Source organism: Xyrauchen texanus, chromosome 15 (genome assembly GCF_025860055.1).
Source record: "Xyrauchen texanus isolate HMW12.3.18 chromosome 15, RBS_HiC_50CHRs, whole genome shotgun sequence".
In the NCBI taxonomy this organism is placed as follows: Eukaryota; Metazoa; Chordata; class Actinopteri; order Cypriniformes; family Catostomidae; genus Xyrauchen; species Xyrauchen texanus.
This window is the reverse complement of record NC_068290.1, coordinates 5,182,968-5,197,260: the sequence shown is the minus strand read 5'-3', so window position 1 is coordinate 5,197,260 and position 14,293 is coordinate 5,182,968. Positions and strand designations below refer to the sequence as shown.

General features: G+C 36.5%; 1 protein-coding gene across 1 annotated transcript in view; it reads right to left on the bottom strand.

The window, feature by feature from the left end:
* Positions 1-14,293, bottom strand: part of csmd3a (CUB and Sushi multiple domains 3a) — a 372,265-nt gene that overhangs the window by 126,704 nt on the left and 231,268 nt on the right. The window contains exons 34-36 of the mRNA XM_052143551.1: positions 12,513-12,716; positions 2,893-3,017; positions 608-704 (exon numbers count right to left, since the gene is read on the bottom strand). Of these exons, the coding sequence (XP_051999511.1) occupies positions 608-704; positions 2,893-3,017; positions 12,513-12,716 (426 nt within the window). The remainder of the gene's footprint in view (positions 1-607; positions 705-2,892; positions 3,018-12,512; positions 12,717-14,293) is intronic.

Sequence of the window (14,293 nt, the reverse complement as noted above, 5' to 3'; positions counted from 1 at the left end):
CATGACAGCTCAAATATTGATGTGCTTTGGATGATAAAACAAATCTCTAGATGAAAGCCAGACTGCATAAGGTTTCAAAAAACAGTCTTATTTCACAAATCTGACAGCACAATTCTCATCAGACTCTTGTGTTGACTAGACTCTGTTAAATAAACTACACCAGGGATGACAACTGTGCTTGTACAGTGCAGAATATATTAATGTCAACTTTGTGTGTTTATCTGGAAAACTTGGTTCTTCCCATCTTGGTTAGGAAACTTTGTTGACAAATTCCGGACTCAAACTTGTGTCGCCTACAAGTGTCAAATCACACGCACTAACCACTAGGCCAAGTCATCTACTAACAAATTACCTTAAAAGCAGTCCATATGACTTATACAATATATATGCACTACATGCCAAGTCATCTAAAGCCATTTGTTATATTTGTGTGAGATAAAGAAGTCTTTATAAACAAAATAAATCTTATTTTTTTGTTTTTATCTAAACAAGATCAGATGAGATCATTTTAAAATAATGAGAGAATTAGCTTTTTTTTTTGGTTAAATATTCCTTTTAAATGTAATGTTTCCATGTTGTAACGTGAACTCAATGGTTTCCATCTTACCAGAATAGCTCCCAAGTCTGGGAGCATTGCTGTCGACACCGTCGTAAAAGTCTAAAGAGTCCCAGTTGTGTTCGGTGGAAAATGTCACAACTGTAATCTGTAGAAATTAAATACAAATTATATAATTAGGACTGAAAATATGGCAATAAATGAATTCCTATGGTTTAAAATGAACTTACATATAATGTATATACTTGAAAATAAAGTCAATATATTGTAAAAACATATATGCTGTATATTTGTTTTTACATTTAAATTATACTTGATCTATTATACTGTTATAATATTTAATTAATATTATACACTTTTATGATGTATTATAATATTATTTAAATTATTTAAAAACAAATAAAATTTATTAGGACAAAAATGTGTAAATTATTGGATTAATATGGTTTATAATGAACTTCTAAAAATATGTATTAAATTCACTGTAAAACTTTACATTTATTAAAATGTAAATTATACTGTACTTAATTAATAATAAAAAAATATATACAAAATTATAAATGTATTAAAATGAATTATAAATAAATAAAATAGAAAAATAAATGTAATTACTAGGACAAAATATGACAATTAATGGATTACCATGTTTTACTTACAGTATATATATACACTGGCGGCCAAAAGTTTGGAATAATGTACATATTTTGCTCTTATGGCAAGAAATTGGTACTTTTATTCACCAAAGTGGCATTCAAATGATCACAATATATAGTCAGGACATTAATAATATGAAAAATTACTATTACAAACTGAATTTTTTTTCTGATCTTCTTAAACTACTTCAAAGCGTTCTCATCAAAAAATCCTCAATGTGCAGCAATGATCTGCTTTGCAGATCCTTGTTATTCTAGCTTTCAGTTTGTCCAGATACTCAGATGACCTTTCACTCCACAGTTCCTGTAGCACTTGTCATAGATGTGGCACTTCTCACACACCTTACAGTCCAGCTGATCCCACAAAAGTTCAATGGGGTTAATATCCATAACACTCTTTTCCAATTATCTGTTGTCTGCGTTTCTTTGCCCACTCAAACCTTTTCTTTTTGTTTTTCTGTTTCAAAAGAAACTTTTTCTTTGCAGTTCTTCCCATAAGGCCTCCTGAGTCTTCTCTGTACTGTTGTACATGAAACTGGTGTTGAGCGGGTAGAATTCAATGAAGCTGTCAGCTGAGGACATGTGAGGCGTCTATTTCTCAAACTAGAGACTCTGATGTACTTATCCTCTTGTTTAGTTGTACATCTGGCCTTCCACATCTCTTTCTGTCCTTGTTAGAGACAGTTGTTCTTTTGTTTTTGAAGACTCTAGTGTACAACTTTGTATGAAATCTTCAGTTTTGGCAATTTCAAGCATTGTATAGCCTTCATTCCTCAAAACAATGATTGACTGACGAGTTTCTAGAGTGTAAAGGTATTCAATGGAAAGGAGGAGGCGAGAACCGGCTTGACGATATAAATAATAGTTTAATGGTAAACTTAAAAGACAACATAAACACACACACATGACGGACATGTCCGCTAACGATCTCTCTCTCCCGCACGGCCCTCTGCAGTCAGCCTTTAAACCTCACGGAGGCGCGGGACCAGGTGTGTAGTATCACGACCCGGCCCCGCCCTGCCACATAGAGAAAGCTGTTTTTTGGCATTTTTGCAATTAGCATGATTACTCGAGGATAAGGAATTGGAGTGATAGCTGCTGAAAATGCGGCCTGTCTAGATTTGATCAAAAATTACTTTTTTTCAAATAGTGATGGTGCTGTTTTTAACATTAGCTATGTTCTGACTATACTACACTTTGGTGAATTAAAGTACCAATTTCCTTCCGAAACAGCAAAATCTGTATATTATTCCAAACTTTTGGCCCCAATATATATATATATATATATATATATATTGTATTTCCTTTATATATATATATATATATATATATATAAACCTTTCTATTTATTAAAATTGTAATTATAATTAATCTATTATCATTTGATGATAAAATGTATTTCCTTTTGTATTTTTTTCTGCATATCAAATTGTCCTTTTATCTGTTATTTTAATCACTTTCATCTTGTTTGCATCACTAAAAAAGTGCAGTTTTGGGCAAAGGCTTCACTTCAAAGAGCCATATAGAATGGCCAAAATTACATATTCACTAGTTCAATAATACAGCAGAGAATGGCGAGTCCCTTGATAACATTTCTATCCCCTTGCACGCTTTAAGCAATCAAACACTATTCAACCAATCATTATTCAAAATATTTTTCAGAAAAAAAAAGGTTGGTCTCACTTGGATTCCGGTTCCCTCCGGCACAAAGACCTTCCAAACACAGTTCAGATGGTTGTCATAGGGATCAGGGTAACCCGGAGACAGGATGGTCCCATGGCGCATGGTCAGAACTCCTCCACAGGGGACTGCAAGACCGGTTTAGAAAAAACAAGGACAGACTGAATGCAACAGAGAGGCCATGACAAACAAAGTGGCGTAAATAATCACTTTCCAAACCAAAAGATACCGAAAAATACAAAAAGAGGAAACAACAAACGCATTTAAAAAAGGAAGATCAAACAGCATACTTTAAAGATTGAAAAGTTGTACACCAAAGGAGATGAAAAGTCTTTTTGACAGCAGTCATATGAGATGAAGACTCCAGTCATGATACTGGGCAAGAAAAAGCTGTTTTATTCAACATAAGGCGGGACAACCTTTCACGATGCAATGGGAGAACGGCGCCTCTGGTTGTTCCTTGCAGGGTACTCAGACTTACAGGCTCAATATGGTTAGGATTAGGGATGGGGTGGGTTAAGGACATCTGCTGCCTCCCAGGAACAAACTGAGGCCCCTTTGTACAATGGGCATTTCATGGTAGCACCATGTTGAGATCACATGACAAGCTGAATATTACTCACTTTATCTTGGTACCTATCTCTGCCCCCTTTTTTATCAGAACATTTTGGGTGCAAAATAAATTGAATCATTTAAATAGTGTGTGACAACAGTGTAGGGGGTAACTAACACAAAGTAGCAAAACTACTAAAATAATGAAATTTTTCAAAACGTGACAGTAAGAGCTACTTTTTCCCACAAGTAGCGGTGTGTGACAAAACAGTTAATCACCGTTTTATGACTTATTGTATCGCAGAGCTTTAAAACCGAGCGGACAGAGGCAGTTAATTAAATGTGTTCTCCCGGAATGTTCCATTCTCTCATATAATGTATAATGTTTGGAAAGCCGATTAATTTCAGTGAATTGGTAGATTCAGACAGTTTGTTGGAGCAAATCATTTAGTTTAAAAGGTTAATTGCAAATCTGTCATCCTAATTGAGATCATCGTTTTTGTGACAAAAATACTCTTATATATGATATTACATAATTTTTTACATCAACCTCATTTTTAGCTAAAATAATTCGTTTTCTTAAATAGCTTCAATGTTCTTGGCTACTTTGTCGTATCGGTCAGTTAAAGAAATAACAAAAAAACGACTTACTACTACAACTAGTATTTCCCCAAGTTGAGACACCGGATAAGCCACGCCCCCTTTTTTTACTGCACTCCAACAATACCAAATGAGCTTTACTGAGACTGACACAAGCAGAAACAGTTGTCAAAAACTACAAAAGCAAAATGGCGCCCTCGGCTAACAACTGTTATAAGCGACATGGCATAAAACAGCAGTAAGCCTCAATAATACTACAAATACAATACTATAAGAATGCTCAAAATGACTGACATGCAGAAAGCGTCCTTGTCCGCAGTATATGACAAATTATTGCTGCTGTCTGTTCACTACACAATTAGTGTAATATGCATTAGCCCATAATAGCCCACGAAGACGGAAACACTGCTTGCAATCGCCTACATACACTTTATGTAATTTAGAATTACATTAATTTTCCATATTCATTAGCGATTTTCAAAACACACAGAGCACACAAACGTCAGCTGAGAACAAAAGCTAAAGAAAAAATACCCAGGTAGATTGAATGACGGCGAGAAATGAAGCAATACTTATTTGTTTGTTGAAGCTGCACCAGACATTGTACTTAGCACCTCTAGATGTTAAGTACCGCAAGTGCTTTCTGTATTCACAAGCAGTATTTGTCAAAGACACAGAGGTGATTCTAGTGGTCAGATTCAACCACTTTGTTTCAGTCAGTGTGCTTTTCCTATGTCTTTCTTTTTCCTCCTCTGTTGCCTGAAAGAAGAATGTTTTACATGGATAAATCAACACTTATTCAGTTGACTTCCATTCTAGCACATCTATATTCCACAGGTGATTTTGCACTTGCTCGCACACCCTCGCGATAATCAAAAAGGTTTCCAGCTATGTTAATGTCATCATTAGCAGCCTGCGCTCAGGGAGAGGATAAGTGCTTCATCACGTAAATAAATAGAACGTGAAGAGACATACTGCCCTAAAAAGAGAAACATCCATGCTGGTAAAAGCTAATGTTAACCTGGGATCTTAGATGCTAGCTATGTTGCTACAATGTTTGTTGATTAAAGACAGGAGGAGACTAGTCAGACTTTTGACAATCAGCATTAAGTCTGGTACACACTGCAGTTTATTCTGGCTAAGAATCAGGGCTGGATTGGTAATCTGACATACCGGGCATTTTCCCGGTGGGCCGACGCAATTCGGGGCCGATCAGGGGCGGACTGGCCATCGGGAGAACCAGGACTAAACTGAAATGAGCCGCCACATTATGCAGAATGGGCCACAAAACTTAGTCTTATTAACAGTATGTCAAGTCTAGTCTGTTGTTTTGTATCTTTTGTTTTAGTTCATTAAAACTGCACTTGGGTATACCTTTTCCACTGTGGGAAAGTTTACACTTAGCTGCAGGTGCCTCACCTTCCAGACAAAACACTGCATCTTTCTTTTATGAAAACAAAGACATTTTCCCACAGCTAAGTTATAAATGTGGCCTTGTCGAGCCTTGCTCACAGCAAAACACTTTACTGTTCAAGAGACCCTGCAGCCAACTACTGGCTATCATGACATGATTTAATAAAGTTTCATAAATGTACTTATTTGCATATGCAAATAATGGTAGAATACCAATATATTTACATGTATATCTGATCAAAATAGCATAACATCCCAAAAGAAGTGCATATTTTTATTGTTATTACTTTAGGGAACAAGGAATGGTATCATTATCAACATAAAAAAAAAAAATTACACCTTTGCTCTTTCCAGTCAAAAATGTCCGGTAGGACCAAAGGTGGGCTCATTTATGAATCCCTTAGGAGGGTTAAACAAATCAGATGAGTCCTCTATGTCCTACAGAACATGGCTCATTTTATCTCTAAGAAAATACAATTAGAAGAGATGCACTGAATTTTGTCTTGGTTAACATGAAAAAAATCTAACAGGATATATCTTAGATTCAAAAACACTGCAAAGTTTAAGTATGGCATGTAATGCAGTTAGCGTGTAGACTATTGGCACCATTCTTTAACTTCCTACTGCAATAGGTAGATCACAGGTTATCATAATCATTATGATTAATGCAATGCCTCGAGTAAATGGTCTGGATACAAAAAAATGTGTAACTTTAATTAGTTACAGTTACATACATAAAACCTCAACATAATCGGATTACAGCTACATTTGGTAAAATGTGGATTACTAACAAGATTAAAACAATTTTAAATTAATTACTATGTAGCACCTATTTTATATAGTGCCTTTTTAACCTTAGTGGTATTCAAAGCACTTTACACTGCGTCTCATTCACCCATTCACACACCAATGATGGCAGAGCGCTAGCCTGCCAACTTGGGGTTTAGTGTCTTGCCCAAGGACACTTCGGCATGTGGAGTTGTACACTGTGGGCCGGGAATCGACCCACCAATTCTGTGATTAGTGGACAACCCGCTCTACCACCTGAGCCACAGCTAATGTTATGGGGTATTCTATGTTAATATTTAATAAGGAGTTTACAAACCAAAAAATAAATGAATAAATAAAATAAAGAATTTATTCCAAAAAGAAAAATGAAAAACACAGTTCTAGTTTTAAAGAATAGATCGAAATAGATTTAAACCGTTTAGTGTGTCTTTAATCACTTATTAAAGAGTTTTGAAATGTTACATTTGATGAATTTCTCCCTCACAAAGACTTTTGAACTGTTCTCAACAATACATTTATAATAAGTATCAAAATCAGATCAATTATCCATTGCAATTTTTTTCATTCATTTGGTATTTATGAGTACAATTTGGATTTTTTTTAAATGGGGGAAAAAATATGTCCCAATTTCGAAGTTAGAAATGAGAAGTTTCGACAGTTGGTGTCCCGTGTACAGTAATATGGGATGTTCGCAAGGGGGAGTGGTCATTTCTCCACAAAGCGGAACATGTTCCTTTCTGCTGTACCGTCAATGATGCACAATTCATGTCACAGTAATGGCAGCTATTCCTACTTCCACGAAAAGATCGACGAAGTGTCAGACAGAGAAGCTTTCAGGGAACACTTATTTTAGCTAACCTAACTAACATTTATTCATGTGGGTCTTACCTTCAAATGCTTCTTTAAATGACGTGTCTAGTTCTTGGAAAATGACAGCATCTTCACAGCTGGAAGGCATAAATTGCACTGAACTGTAATGTTGTTTCCTTTTTCTCCTTTGAAGAGACAATAATGTCGAATTTTCTACAAAAACAATACATTTTCTCCAGTGGCATGAAACAGCCCTTTTAATGGTTTGACCCTGTTTGCCTCAAGAGCAAAGTGGTGATGTGAGACATGGGTTATTGGCACTTTTGACTCACATGTATCAAGAGAGAACCAGAAGAGATGAGCGGGCATCTGAGCATCTGCACCTTTCTGAAGCAAGCAGCGGTCTATATCATTTTATGTCAGGAGGATCATTTGTTACTTTTATTATTAATTTACATGCTTTTTAATCTTGTTAGTAATCCACATTTTACCAAATGTAACTGTAATCTAATTATGTTGGGGTTTTCTGTATGTAACTGTAACAGAATAAAGTTACACATTTTTTGTATTCTGATTACATAACATCGTTACAAGTATTCCGTTACCCTCAAGCCTAATAACACATACTGAAATATCTGAATATCTTTCAAATATTTGATGCCACTAACCTGTGTAGGATTGTGCCAGCTATTCGAAAGGTCTTAAGGCCTGTTCACACCAAATTCGTGACGATTATGCAAGACAAATTTTTGGATTTCCACTCAAATTCAAAATGTCTATATGGTCGGCAGCCATATCACCCTGCAGCTCTTGCCTGGTTGCCCAATAAAGCTAAGCAGGGTTGAGCCTGACCAGTACCTGGATGGGAGAACTTTTGGGGAAAACCAAGGTAGCTGCTGGAAGTGGTATTAGGGAGGCCAGAAGGGGGTGCTCACCCTACAGTCTGTGTGGGTCCTAATGCCCCAGTATAGTGATGGGGACACTATACTGTAAAAAAAGCACCGTCTTTCAGATGAGACGTTAAACCAAAGTCCTGACACTCTGTGGTCATTAAAAATCCTAGGGCACTTCTCGTAAAGAGTAGGGGTGTAACCCCGGTGTCCTAGCCAAATTCCCCCCATTGGCCCCTATCTATCATGGCCTCCTAATAATCTCCATCCCTGAATTGGCTACATCACTCCACCATCTCCTCTCCACCGATAGCTGGTGTGTGGTGTGTGGTGGGCGTTCTGGTGCACTATGGCTGCCGTCGCATCATCCAGGTGGATGCTGCACACTGGTGGTAGTTGAGGAGATTCCCCCTATACTATGTAAAGCGCTTTGAGTGCCTAGAAAAGCGCTATATAAATTTAAGGAATTATTATTATTATTAATTATTTCCTCTTTCATTGTCGCACACCCATATGAATTCATGTTTTAAATGTATTATACAGATTATAATTTATTAATTTACATTTTTTATGAGTGTGCATTTTTCTGTGTGAGTCTTTTTAGAATAGTTTTGTCTGAAAGTGTTGCTAAGTAAGTTATTATGGTAATGTTTCCTCTTGTAAATGTAAACATTATATCTCAATATCATTACATATTCCTAAATTCACACAAAACAGATTGATTTTTTATTTAATACAATCCATATACCTTTTAATTCCAACCGAACTCATTGTCAGAGGCTTCCATAAATATTTAGTTTAAGCGTGGTGTTTCATTTCACCCAAGTTTAATGGCCCTACGTGAAAATATTAAGTTGTGCTTAAGTTGTAACTTAGTGCAAATTTATGCCACAACCTGGCTAAGTTGTAACTTAAGCACAGCTGGGTGCAACTGGCCCCTGGCGAACTTTGGCAAAAAGTGAACTACTGTATACTGGTACTGTATCAACCCAGTATCAACTTTGTTTTCAGGCAGACAAAAAAAATGTGTTTACTCACCACAAGACCACAACAGAACAGGTATATTACAGATGGGACACACTCTACTTAGTGTCAAATCTTGCTCTCCCAAAACTATGCAAGTTGATCTAGACTGCAACATACAATATATTTTCGGAATTGGAGGACTCAAAAAAGTGACCAAGGTGAACGCAGTAATGGATGCGTGCTGCACCTGTTCAGTGAATGCTATAAAGAAAAGAATTATGTGGACCGGTTACCAATGGCAACCCTACCTGCTTTGTGCACACACTGAGAAAATGAACATAATAGTCCTGATGATTCATTGAGGCCATTTCCTTTAGTGGAAATAATGAATGAAATTAGGTGCAACTGTCACAGCATTTGATTCACACCCCTACAGCAACACAACAAGGAAATATTTGCTGGTTTCCAATTGACTTATTTCTGACAGGAATTTACAAATGCAAACATGATTTTATATACCCATTATTGGGTATACATAAATGCTATAAAATAGGTTATTAAACCAAAAAGCCTCTCTAGGCCTTGTGTTAAAGTGATTTTAGAGTGCAGTGTTTCCCTGTAATTACCAAGACTGTTCAACAGTTTCATAATGAACCGAAAATATTTTTACACTTATCATAATAGCATAAAAGATCTCTAACGTTGTGTTTTGCGCCATTGCTTCGGCAAAGCATCTCTCACAGCATCTCAGTCTTGTTTACAAGAGCACAAAATTCTTCATAGATCTAGCCTCTTAATTTTGCTCTCAAAGTGCACCAGATTGATGCATTTAACTTTAAAATGTACAAGGTCCAAGGTCCACCCACCACAGTCTCACAAAAATCACTGGAGTGCACAAAACACCCTTAAAAGCAAAAGCCTCGGTGAATTACTCAGTTTATAAAAATATGTCAAAAGCAAAATTATAAAATTGTATTTAATAAATAGTTAATTAAATTAATTAATATATTGTGAAATAAACAATTCTGGAGTCAAGTAATATAGATCATTACTCTAACTTTAAGCTGCATTTGGTTGTCAAGAAACTTAACATCTTGGTGCATTAAAATCAATATGTGGTCACAGATGTCAAATAATATGAAAAATGAATTTTCTGTGATCTTGATAATTTCTGTGAATTTCTGATGTCAGAAACCCCCAAACAATGACACCTCTTAAGGGTTATTCATACAGAATGTGTTCCTGCACTAAATAAAGCTAGAAGCAGCATTACGAATAGAGCAGAACATGTCACTAAAAGAATACATGAAAAAAAAAATTCAATGCTAGTTTTTGGTCTTACAATAATAACCACGCTACAGTCAAGTAAACGCCTTTGACAGTGTCATTTAATTGATGAAAAGCCATAAACGGTTTAAGCTAAACCTAAATGACATGCCTAGACTCATTGCCAGTTAGAAGGTGTTCACACCGAAGATGCAATTGCGTCTGAAAAAGTTCACGTCTCAAAACTTGTTTTTAAAAGTTATTTTTATTTGACTCGGTGTCTAAAAAAAACTAGAGGAAACAGAAGAGTGAGACGGTCAAAAACATCAGTTTAGCACTTTAGCACCTTGTTACAAAGGAAAGCAACTGAAGAATAGCACGGACACATGCAAACATGTTCAGTGTGAACTGCAGGTGTTCAGAAATGGCCCACCCAGTGAGGAATTAGGATAGATACTATTATTCCAAAATGCCAGACAAAGAAGACATGCCAACTATTATTCCAGTTTTTTTTATTTAGCTCCCGAAAAAGAGTAATATACTGTATGGAGACACATTGAAAAGAGAGGCTGGAGTATATTATAACTAGGTTATAGAGTTTATGTGGCATACAGTATTTGAGCCTAGAATCCCCACGTCTGAAACGGGATACTGTCAGAGTACAAACTGCATTTGTAACTAGATTGAAAATTTGCAGACAAACTTTAAGTTAGCTTGAAAAAAAGTATTTTACAAAATTTTACAAAAGTTTAAAAGCTTGTAGTTTTAAAGTCATACAGACAGACAGACAGATAGCATATTTTAGCATGTAGCTAGTTTGCTTTGGCATATAGCTTAGCATTGATAGCATGTTCCTATCATGTAGCTTAGCTTTGCTAGCATGTTTTATCATGTAGCTAGGCAATGCTAGCCTGTTAATGGCATGTTTTATTATGTAGCTAAACATTGCTAGAATTGTTTATCATGTATGCAATACTAACATGTTTTAGCATGTAGTTGCATGTTTTAGTATGTAGTAGCATGTTGCTAGCATGTTTAAAATGAAGCTAGGTGTTGCTAACATGTTGCCCTATACTAGCCCGAATATATGAATGATGTAATAACAACTACCGTGAAAATGCTTAGTGAAACAAGCACAATTTAAGCACAAGGAGGTACTGTACTGTACTGGAAGTGTATATAGCACTTACAGTTTGAAAGAGCTGTTCTTTTCACCCACCATTTTGAATCTGAAGTCTCCAATGAATTCACACTTCAGCTTCTCGCTTACTCGCTTAGTAAATACTGAGGATTTGGACACCCTACTCCAGTGGCATACTGTTTGAGCATACTATTTAATAGGGAAGTATGCATATTCAGATGCAGTCAGTCTGTCACAATGTAATGCAGGCTTTGCAAACAGGCTGTTATTGATCAGTAGGTCAGTTAAAAACTATATTGGATAGAACAGCAAACCTTGGATAGCACAGCAAAGCACTTATACTTATTTTGCATGCAAAAAGCATTTATATATTAGATATTAAGGCACAACAGCAAAACTTAGAGAAAGTGTGGAAAATGGTCATGAAAAAATTTATTATGGCTGCTTTTGGTGCAAGAAACCTTGACTAACAGGTATACCTCAGAGGGAAAATATGATATGAGCCCTTTATTACAAAAGCATGACTATTTGCCCTTTATGCTCAGAAAATGATACCATATTGATTGGTTGCTGAGACCATAAGGATTGCAGCATTGCTTGTAGCACCTGTTGATTCTCTCATAGGAACATTTGTATTAAACTGCATGAGGACACAGCTAGGAGGAAAGTATTCTGTCAAGTTGCATCAAGAGATTTGCCTGAGATTCGCATTTGCTCAAAATTGCATTTCGTAGGCCCCTCCATGCTGTGTGAACGCTCCTGTATCCATTAGCTCCCGGCACATCCATTTATTTAATAAAAAACAAATCTCTCCGTCTCGGTTCCTAAACATAGTGAGCTGCATTGTTGTCTACTGCCTATATAGGCAGCTACATTCTAAAGCAGCATTCTTAACATCATGGGACCTCATTGGTGACAGATTTTGAAAGATCTACATACAGTAGGTAGCAACTAGAATTTGGCAAAAATGACAGCTCTTGAAAGCAACATAATGATCCCTACCTTGTGGAACAGCCTTTGTTTTGCACCTGTGTTTCTTACAATTCTGCCACGTAGGCAGCTAGGTTTTGGAAAAAAGCCTCTATTTCAGCTTAATCGCCTTCCATGGTTGATGTCCATGCTAAAGGTCATGCCAAAGTTCATCTCCAACAGTTGGGGGCAGTAATGAGTAGAAAGATGGATGGGGGTGCACGTACCGACACATGATGGCACAGTGCCGTTCCACTGGGCAAGAGAGTTGGGCACGGCCTCACACCTGATGGCACTGGCACCATGCAGAGTGTAACCTGGGTTACACTCGAACAGCACAGCCGTGCCCAATCCAAAGTCATTCCCAATGCGTCTCCCATAGCGAGGCTCAGGGACCGAGCTACACTGAGAAGCACTGGTCCTTGGAACAGCTGGAGAAATGAGAGAAGAAATTGTCAGGTTGTGGTTTTTAAAAATTTGTTCGGAATGGAATACTAGTGTACTGTTTACTACAGTACATAGTGTGCATCATGTACTGAATGCTGCCAAAAGTCTTTTTGTGACTATGTGTATCAGTATGCAATATATAAAAACAAATGTTACAAACATTAGTATCACATATTCAGAACAGAATACTAGTGTACTCCTTACTGCATACTGTATAGTATATAGTGTATACTGCCTACATTATTTTTACCTCTTCAGTGAGGGTTTCTGACACAATTACATCAAATGGTGAATGGTAAATGGTGAGCTTTTAAATTTGAATGTGAAAAATTGCAGGTGGTAACCCAAAAGTTGAAGAGGAATACTATATAAAGCAGCAGGCAATATGCAAAAATACACATTTCAAGAGGTAGAGTCAGTGCGTTCGGAATGGAGTAATGTGTTTTGAATGAAATTCTAGCATACCGTTTACTCCACACTGCATAGTATAGCCTACAGTATGCTACCTACTGTTTATGTAAATAGTATGTGATAGTACGCAATATGTAAATATAAATGTTACAAACAGTAAAGTCACGTGTTTGGAATGATATACTACTGCTTATTGTATACTGACTAAATTTTTTAAATAGTATGTAAAACAGTGTGTATACTGGCGTACTGCTTACTGCACACTGAACATTATATACTGCCTACTATTTATTTAAAAATAAAATGTAAAACAGCATACAATTTGCTAAATTATTTGTTTCAAAAAGCAGTGTTTGAATATTTTGAATAGAATACTAGCATATTGCTTACTGCACAGTATACTGGATCCTGCCTAGTGCCTACTATTTAAAACATAGTATCTAAAATAGTGTGCAACAATTAAAAAAACTTTCAATCAGTTTCACATTTCAAACACTTGTGTGCTACATTTTTACCTTGTGAACTTAAATTAGTTACTGTATATTTACTATGTTTAATTCAGTGAAACTTTGTTTGTCTTTTTTCTGAAATCCATATCAAGAGTTTATTTAAATTGTATCACCAAAACTTAAAAAAAAAAAAAAAACATTATTAAAACTTTAAATTGGGGGCCTGGGTAGCGCAGCAATTAAAAATGCTGACTACCACACCTGAAGTCGCAAGTTCAAATCCAGGGCATCCTTCCTAAGCAAATTGGCACGGTTGCAAGGGTGGGTTGAGTCATGTTGGGTTGACCTCTTCAAGGTCGCTATAATGTGGTTCTCGCTCTTGGTGGGGTGCTTGGTGAGTTGGTGTCATGGAGAATAGCGTGAAGCCTCCACACGCACTAGGTCTCTGTGATAACGTGCTCAACAAGCCATGTGATAAAATGGGCGGACTGGCGGTCTCAGACATGGAGGCAACTGAGATTCATCCTCCGCCACCCAGATTGAGGCAAGTCACTATGCCACCACAAGGACTTAGAGCGCATTGGGAATTGCAAATTGGGGAGAAAAAAAAACATAATATTGCATTTTTCTTTAAAAAAAAATATATTAAATGAAGTGCCTTAATACAAAACCTCACAGCACAATCTAAAATTTTGTCAAAT